At 43.2% G+C, this 15,218-nt stretch overlaps 1 protein-coding gene across 9 annotated transcripts in view; it reads right to left on the bottom strand.

Moving 5' to 3' along the window:
• MOB3B (MOB kinase activator 3B) overlaps positions 1-15,218 on the bottom strand; it is a 231,580-nt gene that overhangs the window by 47,905 nt on the left and 168,457 nt on the right. Inside the window, exon 4 of one of the 9 annotated variants that reach the window (XM_053908027.1) lies at positions 10,211-10,423. The exons of the other annotated variants lie outside the window; for them this stretch is intronic. Within the exon in view, the coding sequence (XP_053764002.1) occupies positions 10,415-10,423 (9 nt within the window). The 3' untranslated portion in view covers positions 10,211-10,414. Of the gene's footprint in view, positions 1-10,210; positions 10,424-15,218 lie in introns of those variants that run through there. 9 annotated transcript variants of the gene reach the window in all.

Below are 15,218 nucleotides of genomic sequence, written 5' to 3' on the forward strand. Positions count from 1 at the left end.
GAAGCTTTCTCAGAAAAAATGCGTGTGTCTGTGTGTGTGTCTGTGTGTGTGCCTGTGTACCCAAGTGCACACTTGTGTCCAGCTAATTAAATGCCCTCTATTATTGCTGTTCATATTGGAAACAAATGTTCACCAGAATTTTTCCATTTAGAATGATCTATTAATACAAAATGCCAAGCACCCTTGCAGCAGCAACAGAAACCAAAATAAAGGGTAACTGTCTGAGAAGCTCTCACAACTCTAACATCTTATGCCAGTGACAGAGGAAAGAACCACACGCGCGAGTACCTATCAAGATTCCTCTGTGGTAGAGTACGCACAAAGGCTGCTGTCCCTGTCAAAGAAGGAGAGAGTTCCAAATAAGAGAAAACCACAATAGAAACCTTCTATTAAAAGTGGGATTTAGATATGGATAGGAGTGCCAACTTCATGAAAAATCTACCTCTTCCATCAGCAGGCCATAAAATTAAAACCAACATACGTTGGATGTGGTCAAATATCTTATTTGACTCCTGTCCATTTGCCAATGTTTTTCAAAGATTAATAAGATAAAATCCCTTGAGTGTGTGCTGTGAGGACTCTGGTACTTTCTGCCAGTTTCCCCGAGCAGAGATGGTACATGGCGGGGCTTCTGAAGGCTCCACTGTTTGGAGCGAATGTATACAATAACAACAGCTGCTTTGCGGCCCTGGGCCTGGCAGCGACGGGGTCAACAATCTCAGTGCCAACTGGCGATGACACTGGTCGTGTCACGTGAAGCCAACGACAAAGGAACAGATGTGCTCTGTGTCTCTCAGTGCCTCCAGCAATACAGTCACTGCAGACCGGCAACGGTGACGAGCACAGAGCAGCATCGTGTGAAACTAACACCAACTCAATCAAATGGCCACTCTCTTATCTGCTTCATCCAAACCGTGCACACTCCCCGCACCCCCCCCCCCACCACACGCACACACACCGATGCTCACTTCATAGGTTTGGAAGTTCTGGGCTTCCAAGATATGAGAAAACTCTAAATGTAACACTTAAGTGCAGGCAAGTGTGAATGTGTTGCCAGACTGTAATAGGTCAGACCCTGCTCTGCCCTGTCCAGAGGCTCTATAAAAGGCAGGAGGGCAAAATGATGGCTCCTAGGTAAAGTGCACTCCTAGAAAGAATTTATTAGGCCTCTAGCGTTATGAATGGAATGGAGAATGGAATGGAATGGAATGGAATGGAATGGGATGGGATGGGATGGGATGGAGTGCAATGAAACGAAATGAAATGAAACGAAACGAAACAAAAAAATAAAATAAAATAAAATAAAATAAAATACAAGAACTGCTCTAATAAGTTGCCACCATTTAAAATTCTGAAGAGTTCACCTAAAATGTTGGAGCTTCAATTTCTTCTGATTTGCAAACTCTGGGTCCCTACTCCCCCCAATGAAACCATGAGCTGGAGGTGCATGGCGGTTGCTCCCAGAGCTTCCTATTTTTTATGGCCTGCCTGTTAATTCGCATTTGCTACCTGCCTGGACTCTGTAGGCTTTGGGTTTGGGTCATCTGGTCTATACACATTACACTTCTGGAGGCAGGTGCCATTCTTTTTAGTTGCTCCAGCACTCAGCGCCAGCTTTTTACACACTGTCATCTCCTTGGAATCATTAAACAATGCACATTCCACGTGCCCAGAGAGTTGACGTGACTTGACTGTGGCCTCACAGCCAGATGATGTTCTATCCAAGGGTCAGAACCTTAGGAAATCACCTGGCTGCTGCAGATTATCAGAAACCGTTTGGGTTAGTGTGCTTCTGAGCAAAACTCTGCCTCAGTGAAGGCCGTGTCTGGGTTTCTGGGTCAGAATGCATATGTTGAACTCCTGACTCCACAGGGCTATGTGACATGGGACAAGTGACTTCACATCTTGTCCGATTTTCCTCTTCTTTAAAATGGAGATAAAAACAGTATTTATCTCACAGAATTGTGTGCAGATTATATAAGGTAATACAGGGGCACCTGGGTGGCTGAGTCAGTTAAGCGTCTGACTTCGGCTCAGGTCATGATCTCACTCACAGCTTGTGAATTCGAGCCCCACATCAGTCTCTCTGCTGTCAGTGCAGAGCCCTCTTCAGATCCTTTGTCTCCCTCTCTCTGCCCCTCCCTGACAGAGAGCCCCCAGCTCTCTGTCTTTCAAAAATAAATAAACATTAAAAAACAAATAAATACATACATAATACATAATACATAAATACATAATACATAAATACATAAACACATATCCCACAGCACTTGGTCCATAGCTTTATTTAAAAAATTTCCCTATTATTATATCCTCAGATGCTGAGCATATCAAATTTTAAAAGTATATAGTTATTACCAGCCACTTAAAGTTCTTATATGCTGAAATACTTTAATAAGACATAGACATAAATCTCTACTATAAACCTGTTTCAAAATAATTATACTATTATGAATAAATGAAGTAAAAAAAAATCCAGTGGACATTTTATTCATTCTGGATCTACACTGTGCCAGAACTGGAAGTATATAGAAATCTCCCCTAATCCAGTGGATTTACAGCTTATTTTAGTTGTAGAAACCATTTCTTCTAATGCAATCTTACACAGAAGCCATTAAGGAAAAAATATAGCAAATCTAGTTGAAGAGGAGGAAGGGTCCCAGATCCCAGCTCTGGCTTCACCCTGCATGGTCACAGAACCTGTTGCTAAGGATCACTGATTTGGGCTATGCCCCCTCATTTTACCCGTGGGAAAACTAAGACCCTTCAGACCTCTCCACAGGTAGGAAGACCCAAGTTAAGGACCAAGACTGACCTGTCACGGTATCCCCAAAGCCTAGCCATATGCCTGGAGCACAGGGTCCTGGAGGTACTATGGTTTGTGTGATGGGGGTTCAACACATGAGGTGCTATGCTGAAATGGTGAGGTCTGGAAGGGATGGGCTTCTAGGGTGTGGTGATGACTAGTGCCACTGGTGGGGGGGGGGGCGACAAAAACACCATTATGGTTTAGACAGGGTATGGAGTGTAGGTATGGAGTGATTCTGGGGGAAGGGATGGGGTGGAGGAACGTGAGCCTGAACTTAAGCAAACAAAAGTAGTGGGTCTGGGTGCCATCTAAGAAATCAAGATGAGGGGACCATTCTTCAGCCTAGGCATCTTGTTGGATTCCATTTCTGCCCAGAAATTTGGGAATTGATGGTATTAGTTTCTTATTTTTATTTATTTAAATTTTTTCCTTTTTTTATGATTGAGAGAGTGAGAGAGACAAAGCATGAGCAGGGCAGGGGCAGAGAGAGAGGGAGACACAGCATTTGAAGCAGGTTTCAGGCTCTGAGCTGTCAAGCTTGAGCCCCACATGGGGCTTGAACTCACACACCATTAGATCATGACCTGAGCCAAGTCTGAAGCTTAACCGTCTGAGCTACCCAGGTGCTCCTTGATGGTATTAGTTTCAAAGTGTGATGCCTGGCCCACCTGCATCAAAATTACTTGGAAGCTTTATTAAAGATGAAGATTTCATGAGTCCTATTCTGGAACTACTGAATCAAAATTTCCAGTAGTAGAACCCATGTATATATCCTCCACAAGCTCCCAGGTGTTCTTGTGTGGCAAAAGTCTGAGAAGCACCATACTCCATCTCCCTGGGGCTCACCTGGTGGCACATGAGAGCCATCTAGAGAACTTTACTTTGCTCGAGCCCCACCCTTGGAGATTCTAATTTAATAGGCCTGGGATGGAGGACTGAGAACCGAAAAGCCTTCTGAAACCTCCCCAGGTGATATACAGCACAACAGTTTACAGGAATGCAGACTGGTGCAGCCGCTCTGGAAAACAGTGTGGAGGTTCCTCAAAGAATTAACTACCCTACGACCCAGCAATAGCCTGCTAGGAATTTACCCAAGGGATAAAGGAGTGCTGATGCACAGGGACACATGTACCCCTGTGTTTATAGCAGTGCTTTCAACAATAGCCAAATTATGGAAACAACCATTCTTAACTGGTTGCCAGAGGGAAGGGAGAGCTACTGTCTCTGTGACAGGAATTACTTCTGTTCTTATAACTATATTCTAATTGGCCCTTAGGGATAAGTTGCTACTTTTCCTTTCAGTTTGTCTTGTTAACCACCCAGGCAGCAGGGAGACAAAAGTTTTCAACAAAGACCTGTCAAAACACTGTTTTGGTGAATCCTGACGTTGTTTAAAAAATAAATTGAATGCATTCACCAAGCAAACTTTAAAAATAAAGTGTATCGAGGTAGACGTGGTCTTCTAAAGTGCTTCTATGTAAACGTACAGTTTGATGAATTTTGATATGGATATGCTCCCAGGTAACCACCACATTAAGATATGGAACATTTCTATTACCTCTGAAACCTCCCTCTTGCCCCTTTGCAGTCAAGCCCCTACCCACACCCTTGGTGCCAGACAACGACCAACCTGCTTTCTAACACCGTGGCTTAGTTTAGACTGCTTTAGAATTTGATACAAATGGGATCAAACAGTATGTACCTTTTATGTCTGTTTTCTTTTGCTCAGCACAATGTTTTTGAGATCTGTCTGTAACATGAATTATACTACTTGCTGTTTCTTCTGTTTCAAAGGCAAGCGCACAGGGCTGCAGGGCACTACTTCAAGGGCAAGTTTCTGGAGTTACGGAAGGCGATTACTGACACAACAGGCTTGACTGTCTTATATAAGGAGCTTGGCTAGGAAGGGGAGGAGTTTGCTACCACTCTGAGGTAACAAGTGTTTTCACTGAAGCAGGTGGTTTCTGGAGTAACGAGCGCACTGGGGGAGGCAGCAGACCTGAGCTGCAGGACGTGGGGAATGAAAGAAGAAAGGGCAATGCATGGACCAAAGGCAAACATCACCTGTGAAGTAAATTTGGTCTCTGGTTTAAAAATATATTAGAGGAGGCGCCTGGGTGGCTCATTTGGGTGAACGTTTGATTCTCTATTTGGGCTCAGGTCGTGGAGTCTGCTTAAGATCCTCTCTCTCCCTCTGCCCCTTGCATACACATGCGTGTGCGCTCTGTCTCTTGTTCTCTTTCTCTCAAAAGAATATTAAAATAAAATAAAAACATACTAGAAAATTCTTTGATATTTCTCTCTTCAATAAATAGAGCTTAATTGCCCTCCCCTTAAGTGTGGGCTGGACTGAAAGACTCACTTCTAAGGAAAAGAAAATGGTGGAAGGGGGGTCGTTTATCACTTCTGATACTAGTCCTTAACAATATGGTGGCTTCCATCTTGTTTGCCCTCTTTGGGCTCAGCGAGCAGTTAGCACGGACCCAATGTGGTATAGCATGAGGGGAGATCCCTCTGAGGAAGGGACAATAAAACTGCAGCTTTAAACTGCAAACTCTTGATCAGGACTCAAAAGGACATGGTGATCAAGGGCTCACATGGATCTCTGGCCTGGTGGTGAGAAGCCAAGGCCCGTTCAAGGAACTCTAGGAAGTTCCCTTTCGAGTAGTCTGTATTTCTCTCTTTTTTTTTCAATCCAGACCTACCTGTATGCATTTATTTTTTATTTATTGGTCCAGGTACACTCACATTCACAATGTCATAGGAATCTGTTACCACTAACATCATGGAACTAATATTGATTCATAGTATGTTATAGTACTACACTATGGCCTAACTGGCTTTGTTGGTGGCCTATATATATCTGAACTTTATGCATAAAATTATTTCATGGGAAGAGGTGTTCCTAAGACCACACAAGCCCCTAGGATAGGGACTGCCATACTCTTATCCTCATGCTTTTATGGGGTGGATGGAGCAGGTGGGTGGTGAGAGAAGACCTACTGTTATATTTCAATAAATAAAACCTTCCCGCATTCAAATACCAATACTCATTTGACATCTTTTGGAGCCAAAGAATCTAGTCTTATCTGGCTGGGAAATTTGAACTAGTCTAGACCACACAGAGCAGCCAAAATTTGGCAGGCTTATCTATGGGCATCAAGCCATACTGACTATTCACATCTTCATATAAACGCTCATGGAGATGAATTAATTCCTACTGTGACTGACATTCTGTAGCAATTTCCAATACCGCAGACACAATGAAGTATAATTATGATTTGGTGCCCCAGAGACCAACAGCAGTCCCGAGGTATGGAGCTGCTCTCTGAGGTGGAGGATCTGACATTGCACCGAGGGAGAAACACTAAACATATGATTTCGAGTTTTATCTATCTTTCATCTGTAAACTAGGTAGGAGAGGAGTGGCGTAGCAAAAAGAGACAGACCATGCAAGGAGCTAAATGCCAATGTCTTACTGAGGCATCCTAGGGACAATTTTAAACATATTTGGCAGCCACTGGTGGTGGGACAGGGTATTAACAGTGTATTGTAGGAAGGAATTCTTGAAGATAAACCCTCTACCTCAGCGGTGTCCAACAGAATGTTCCATGATGATGGAAAGATTTACTATCTGCACTATACAATAGCCACTAGACACATGTGGCTTTTGAGCACTTGAAACGTGGCTAGTAAGATTAAGAAACTAATTTTCATTTTAGTTCAATTTTAATTAATTTAACTTTTAGTAGCCACAAGTAGTTAGTGGCTTCTGTAATGGATGGTACGGCTCTAAGTAATGGATTAAAGGGTAGGATTCTTTAAAAGCATGAGTTTCTTGGGGCCCCTGGGTGGCTCAGTCAGTTAAGCATCTGACTCCTGATTTCAGCTCAGGTCATGATCTCACCGTTTGTGAGATCAAGCCCCGAATCAGGCTCTATGCTGACAGTGTGGAGCCTGCTTGGGATTCCCTCTCTTGTTCTCTCTCTCTGCCCCATTCCCCCTCCCCTTGACACTCTCTCTCTCAAAAAAATAAACTTTAGAAAAATAAAATCATTCTTTAAAATGGAGATGCATCTTATATGACTGGTACTCAGCACAGTGTCTGCGATATAGGTTTTCAAAAAATGTCTATTAACAGACACTCAGCAGCCAGAAGAGAACTGAGCTCATAATACAGAAAGTAGATTACAGAAGACTGAGTAGTTAGTATTTCCCAAAGGGTATCTCAAAGCTTTAGAAACACAAAACTCTCTGTAGCGAGAGGATTCCCTGATCAAATAAATCTGCACATTGTGTGCTTTAGCTGGAAGGTTAGGATTCATGTTAGGGTATTAAGGACCCCAGAACAGCTAGCTAGCTAGCTTCCTTCCTTCCTTTCACATTTATTTATTTATTCTTGAGAGACACACAGAGAGCATGAGCAGGAGAGGTGGAGAGAGAGAGAGAGAGAGAGAGAGAGAGAGAGAGAGAGAGAGGGAGACACAGAATCTGAAGCAGGCTTCAGGCTCTGAGATGTTTGTTAGCACAGAGCTGACGTGGGGCTCGAACCCACGAACCATGAGACCATGACCTGAGCGGAAGTCGGATGCTCAACCGACTGAGCTACCCAGGTGCCCCCCGCCCCAGAACAGCTTTATTAACTCACTGTTTCCCAAGTTATGTGACCATGGAACTCCCTTTCACATAACACCTTCTGACATCCCTTAGAACTAGCAGATTTGGGGAAGAATACTTTGGGATATGTTACACTAATGACAGAGTAGGAGGGAATCTTCCAGTGAACCCCTTCAAAGCAGGGACCCTGATTTTCAGCACATATTCAGCAGGTAATAAGTGTTTACTGAATGGTCTAGAAATGGCTCTCTTCCATTAAAACTCAGAGGCAGTCTGTAACCATGCCTACTCAGCCAAGGTAAAGAGACGAGCCAGTGTGTGCTCTGTAAGCCTAGGCATTCTTAGGCTGCTGTAGTGGGCATACTTACAGAACTGGAAGATAATCTGACATGTAAGCATGACACAGAAGTATGTAATGGAAAACTGGAACAGGAATAACAACAGCTATGGAAATACATATATTTAAAAACTTTTTAGTAATCTCTATGCCCAACATGGGGTTCAAACTCATCAGAGATCAAGAGTTGTATGTTCTACTAACTAAGCCAGCCAGGTACCCCTGGAAATATACTAATAGCATTTTAAGACTAATTCATTGTGATTGGAATATCAACTTCCATAAAAAAGAATCACACCAGAGATACAGGGTGGTGTAAAACAAGATGGGGCATGGGTTCCTGGGGATAGGAGAAGAGAATGGTCCTGTCTGAGGGGGGCGGGGGAAGATAATACAAGAGTCTGATTGAGACCAGGGTGGTCTTAGTTATTTAGTTACTTCCCTAGTTACTTCTGATTCTAGGCTTTGCTAATATTTTAGTAAGAAGGGTTTGGAATTAACTCTAAGTCCACATGATAATTTCAGCTAAAAATTATTTGTAGTTATTGTACATACACATATGCTTAAGTTTAATAACGTGCATATAGACCATTCCATGGTCTAGATTAATCTCTTTTCAATGAATCCCTTTTGTTATCTTTTATTTTTGTTTATTTTTATTTTATTTTGGAGAGAGAGCAAGCAGGGAAGGGGCAGAGAGAGGGAGACAGAGGATCTCAAGTGGGCCCTGCACTGACAGCAGAGAACCCGTTGTGGGGCTCAAACTCAGGAACTGTGAGATCATGACCTGAGCTGACGTTGGACACTCAACTGACTGAGCCATCCAGGTGCCCCCCGCTTTTGTTCTCTTAAAACTTGAAATTAAAAAAAAAAAACCTCAAAAGTCTTTTCAGATCTAGTTGAGTAGAGGAATCTGGATGGAGAAAACTCCAACCAAAACCTTTCATCAAGATCACAGAACCCTGTGCCATGAGGTGCCCGCAGGGCTGGGCGTGTTATATGTGAGTATATCTGCAGCCTTCACCGCAGGCGTGTTATATGTGGGTATATCTGCAGCCTTCACCATGTGCTTTAGATTCACCGAGATCTTTCCCCTTCAAACTGGGGCTTCAAAAGGAAAATGTGTACATAGTGTAAAGATAAACATTACCTCAATGTTTACAAAGATGCTTAACTCCCTACTCCAGGAGGGACCACTCCATCTCCAGGGAAAGCTTAATTGTTTAGTTCAAGGAGACTGTATGTAGTCCACCTTCAACTATAATCACAAAGTGACCTGCACCATCACCAGCTTGCTCCTTCAAGCATCACTGCCATGGCAGTTCTGTGAGGGGGGAGCAGAGGGTATGGCCAGAGAGAGCAGAGAGGACATTCAGAACCCCTGGTCCTGGGCACACAGGCCACCATATGCAGCTTTGGTCTTTGTTGGTAAGGCCTTTGAAAGCAAAAGATTTGATTTTTCTGCTTCTCATAAAAGTGATACATGTTTGTGATAGAAAACTTGAAAAGACCAAATAATTATCTATATATAATCCATATATATATATATATATATGAATAATTTTATATATATATATATATATATATATATATATATATATATATAAAATCCACACACACACACATATATATATGAAGCATTACCCATATTTCCACCAAGAGAGAACTACCCTGGACACTTTTTGCCATATTTCCTTCCTCATCTATGATTAGATGCTTCTAAAGGACATACTAATAGATACAGGATTAGAGTGATTTTCCAATACATTTTGAATCTTGTTTTTATTACTCAGTATTACATGCTGACAATTTTCCCATGGGCATCATCTTCAGCTATAATTGATCACATTTGAGGCCCTGAAATAAACCAGAGCACATCTCCCCTGACCCAACCAAAAAAAAAAAAAAAAAGAAAAAAAAAAAAAAAAAGAAAAACCCAAAAAACTAAAACCAGTCATCAGCCCACAGACCAGAAGCAAAACTCTCTGGATATCAGCAAAGGATGAATAAATAGAACTGACAAAGACATGTAGCTGATTTTGCCACATTCCCAGTAACTCAGTACAATGTAGTTCATTGAAATTAGTCCCACATTTCTTTGCTGTTTTTCAAACTGCCACTTTACAGTATGTTTGCCAAGGCTCTTAAAATGTTCTCAGCCTGGCACATCCAGTCAGCTCTGGGCATTAAGGTTGCCCTGTACTACCACCACCAGCTGATGCCACAATGGACACACACACATACACACAGCATGTCATCTAAAATGACAAAGTCTCAGGAATGCAAACTCCAGCTGTTCTTTGGGCCGGGTGTACCCCCCTCTGCTGGCATGATGGGCTTTAACTCATGAACGCCCCACTAAGCAAGAAGATGCCAGCCTGGACCAAAGATGACAAGGCTGGGACATGCCATGTCAAAGATCATAATCACCGTACTCAAGCTGGGGGAGACTCTTGATACGGTGTCTTTTACATCTGGGAAAACTGAGGCCCACAGAGATCACATGCCTTGCTCAGGGGCGGACAACTACTGGCGTAGCATTAATAGTGGGAGCATCATTGTAGGGAAGGCCGAACTGCCAGACTCACAGGCTGAAGCTCTCTCTTTCTTCTTCAACGCCTGTGCCCATGTCAAAGCCATTTGGCCTCAAGTCAAGGAAACTGCATGACAAGAAACACCACAGAGGACTTTGCAGAGATGACGTTTCCAAAGAAAAGTTCCTTTCAAAAGCCCACAATGGCTCTTTTGGGGAGCAGCTCTGGCTCATGTGAGAGGTTCTGCTTCTTTTTACAGACCTGATCTCATCTTGCCATGACAGGCCAACCTTGGCTACCGCACTCACCCAGGCATCTCCAAGGGGAGTTTAGGCATGACCTGGCCACCCCTTAGGGGAATATAAGGTCAGCATATACTTGGGCCTACATGGGTTGTGGCGAGGACTTATAGAACAAGGCTTTCCAAATCTTTGGTCTCCAAAGTGCCCTGGTCCTAAATTATCCATTGTTAAATGGGTGGTTTTGGAGCTAAAGCCTAAAATCACTAGGTGCAAGGACCTCAATAATTAGCCAACTGGAGGAGGAGTGGGAGACTTGGTGTGACAAAATGGTAGTAATGGCAGTGAGAGACGGAGAGGAATGTAGTTTAGATATGGAGAAACAGATGACCACACTTGTCTGAAGTAAAGGTAACAAGTGTGAGAAGTAGATAAAATAATATACGTAAAGAGCTTAATGGAATATCTGGAATTCAAGAAATGGAGCTACTGTCTATTTCTTGAAAATGCTTGTGTGCCTTGTACATACTAAGAACTCAATGGCAGGTGTGATACAATGATGCAGAAGGACTGAGGGGTGAGAATGAACAGGGCTGGGCTTATTTTCTTTCTCTGAAGCCCTCCCCTAGGATAAGTTTCATTTCCTTCTCATCTTCCTCTTTCCATCTTCTCTCCCTCCTCACCCCATGCAGCAGTGGTGGGTGTGGTAGGGGCCCAGGTGGAGGCAGGGAGGGAAACCTCAAAATCTAGAGACATACCACAAAGATGGAACAGTATTACCCAAAGTTTGCTGCATGGACCATGATCTTTATGTTAACAAGTGATAACAAATGAAAAAAATTTTGCGGGAGTCAAATGTAGTTAAACTGAGTGGGTTACACAAAACTGAACCAGCTTCTTCGCTGCAGGACGTCTCAAGGTCTTTAATCTGCAATTCTACATTGTGGGTCTTCAGGGCTGGAGATGATATAGCATTTTGTAAACTTACTTGATCAAAGGAAAGAAGTCTGTTTTCACTGAGCATTACTCAAGATCAACTTTTTTTTTTAAATATAGTTGGCACACAATGTCACATTATTTCAGGTATACAACACAGGGATTGCCATGCTTCTTTGTTATGCTATGCTCACTCACCATCCGTCACCATACAGAGCTATTACAGTGTCATTGAGTATATTCCCTATGCCATGCCTTTTATTCCCATGACTTCTTCATTATAGGACTGACATTTTGAGGAATATTCTTGGCCAATACTGATCCTTAGATTTTTCTTCTTTGCTTTACTTTCCCACCTCATTGAGCTAACCTCCAATCCTAGAGAAGACCTGAAGTGTTAAAAATAGTAAATCTCACACCTGAGAGTAATTGTCATGCACAGCCTTGCCGCCAGAGTGTGGTCTGGGAACCAACAGCATGGACATCACCTGGGAGCACAATGTGCACGTTCAAGTCCCCTTCCAGGTGTACTGAATTGGAATCTACAGTTTGGCAGCTTGCCCATGTGATTCACATGCAGAGTAAAGTCTGAGATGCAGACTGAGGGAGCTTGGTAGTAGGCCCTGAGCTCAATAATTCTGATTTGCTGTATCTGTGGCAAGGCCCAGGTATGTGCATTTTAAAACATAACCTCCAGAAGATTCTGATGCGCTGGCATATGGACCCCTATTAAGAAACACTGATTTAATTTAAGAGCTTCTATGGCCCAAGTGCCCTGCCGTAAGGTAAAAGAACAGCCTTGCGACAGTATTTGGCCTCACAGCTGCACCTCTGCAAAGTAGGTTCTTAACAATCACCTTCATTGTTAGAAATAAGGAAATGAAACCCTAGAGGGAGATGGAGAAGGCCCTGGACCAAGGTCACCCAGGGGTCAGCAGGTGCACGAGGGTGAGCAAGCACCCTCCTTCCTCCCCACCTCCACAACCTTCCTCCTCCTCCCTAATCAGCTTTTTATTCACCAGCTACTGCAATGCTAACAGCGCTTTCGGAGTCTGCTTTTGTTTTTAGTGAAAGGCCCACAAAACACTGCTGGTTATTTGTGCTTGCTAATGATAATTCTGATCAGCTCAATTCTGTCAGCTGACTCCCCGGCTGCCAGGGGCCCACAGCAGCCTGCTTATTCAATCAGGGACTGGCCCATTTTCTAATTACCAGCATCATTTGGGCTCGTTTCCTCCAACTGTGAACTTGCTTGAGTTCAAGTCTTCTTCAGCTGTTGCATTTACATGAGAAATGGCTCATCTGTCAAGTCTGTGTCTCTGTTCGCCTCCCTCTCCCTGTTGGAGACCAGATGCAATGGGTTCCCAGGCTGCCGCTGACCAGCAGGTCCCAATGGGAGCCATGAGGCAAGCCCTGTGGGGGGATGCACACACTGGCCTTCCTCACTGGGCTGGCCAGAGTGACCTCTTCCCAGCTTCTGAATTCCAAATTTCACTCCCACTCTGAGGCCAGAGAGGGTCACCAACCGTCCCAGTTTGCCAGGGATCGAGAGTTTTCCCAGGACATGAGACTTTTAGTGCCAAATCTGGGAGGGTTAGTCACCTGGAAGCAGTAGTATGAGAGCATTCAACGATGCCCAGGTGACCTAGCTGGAATCTAAAACAGAAAACTAACTGAAAGTTGGGGTATAGATGATACTAAGACTGATGATACATCCTTTCACTGCTCTGTGCCTAATTTTGCTTTTAAGTTCTATTGCTAATCCAACAGGATGAAGCTTTATTTCCAACAATGAAGAAGTGGAAGTCTGCTGGCATGTTCTGAGATAAAGGTGGCACCAAGGGAGGAATGATTGGTATACAATCTCTGTGGATGGAGGTGCAACACCCTCAAAGTACTCTTCCTAATTCAAAACATATTATGTACTTGGTGTGTACTTGGCAATAGAGGCATGCGAGCATATATCCTGTAGACCCCCAATTCTCAAAGAGTTGACCATTCTATGGGAGACACCAATATAAAGATGATAAACTGCATCTGTTACAAGGATACCTAGGGGATCACTAAGATGGCAAAAGGCCATGGGAGCTGGGAAGGGAGAAATGGGGTATCCTTGCTCACTATATGCCAGGGACTTTATATTCATTATCTCATTTAACAGCCAACATTCCTTAAGCCCTTACCATGCGACTAATCCATTTAATGTCTACAACAATTCAATTATTATACCCATTCTAGGAGTGAGGGAAATGAGGCTTTGAGAAATCAACTACTTGCTGAAGATTGCAAGTTAGTAAATGAAGAGTTTGAACCCAGAGAGACTGAGTCTGGTGTTAGGCACTGAAGTTGAATCTCCTCCCCTGTGGGGTGCTGGACACTCCGTAAACATCAGATGAAAGCTACAGGGTAGTCTCTGGGAACAGATGAGTACAGCTGTCCATGGTGGACGCATGGCAGAGAGGAACCTGAGGTGGGGTCTCTGAGTTCTACACTCATGCAATCCCAAGGCATGATATCGGAAATATCCCACTGGAGATGTGGGAACTCAGAATGCTCGTGTTCTAAAGGAAGCTGGCTGCTCAAATGTTGCCCTTCTGGCCTTTTGCTGCATTAGATCCTAAAGAATGCACACTAGAATGTGAAGCCAAAATGCCTGACTTGCTTATCATTTTGCAAGGGCTGAAGATGAGTGTGTCATTATTTTACATTTTTTAGTTTGTAGCTATAAGTTCTTCAAAGCATACCCTTCTTATGAACATCTGAGTAACTTGTGTTGCACATACAGGGTACCTGATATATGCAAATTAAATAAAAATGTGTTGATCTGACATACTATGACTGATTTTAATATGTTCATTGCTACAGTCAACTTAGAAGTTAGGTGTTCTAGCATTATCAACTACTGAAAGTGTTCCTATCAGTAAAAACAGTCCAAAAGTACAGTATTCTTAGTGGATACTGGACTATGCTAAGTATCCAGAGCCCGATATCATATAATTATAATTATTTTTTTAAAGTTTATTTACTTATTTTGAGACAGAGATCATGGGAGTGGGGGGGGGCAGAAGGAGGGAGGGAAGGAGAGAGAGGGATTGGGAGAGAGGGAGAGAGGGAGAGAGGGAGAGAGAGAGAGAGAGAGAGAGAGAGAGAGAGAGAGAGAGAGAGAGACTATCTTAAGCAGGCTCCGTGCTGTCAGTGCAGAGCCTGATGCAGAGCTCAATTCCATGACCCAGAATTCAAGAGTCAGACGCTCAACCCACTGACCCACCCAGGTGCCCCTATAATTACTGTCCTTAGAAACGTTCTCAGTATCTTTTTCTGTTAACTTTATAGGCTTTGGTTTGTGTAAAATGAACACATAATTTCAGACAATTAGGCATGAAAAACATTTGTTAATATGTAAAAGCATTAAAGTTAATTACCCTGCAATTATAATTAAGAAAGCATAAAGGTAGGAAGGATTCTGTTTCAAGCAAGATTTAAAGAAATAAAAGGTTCTAGGGGAAAAACTGATAACCCTTCTTCCTCAGTTCCACTGTTAACAATTCCTGGCTAACCTTGAGTCAGTCTTCCCTATGCCTCCAAAGAGGCTCTCGTCTGGAACACTGAGCTGTTCAGAGCCTTTCTGTGACTCTCACTTCAGTCAGCTCCTAGTACTGCCAGGTGTTAGAATCCCTGGGGCTCTTCCTCAGTTACTGAAAATGACTGATAGTTTTTTGATGGCTAAGAAAGGCTGGCTGGAGCTC

Source organism: Panthera pardus, unplaced genomic scaffold (genome assembly GCF_024362965.1).
Source record: "Panthera pardus isolate Hobbes unplaced genomic scaffold, ASM2436296v1 HiC_scaffold_20, whole genome shotgun sequence".
In the NCBI taxonomy this organism is placed as follows: domain Eukaryota; kingdom Metazoa; phylum Chordata; class Mammalia; order Carnivora; family Felidae; genus Panthera; species Panthera pardus.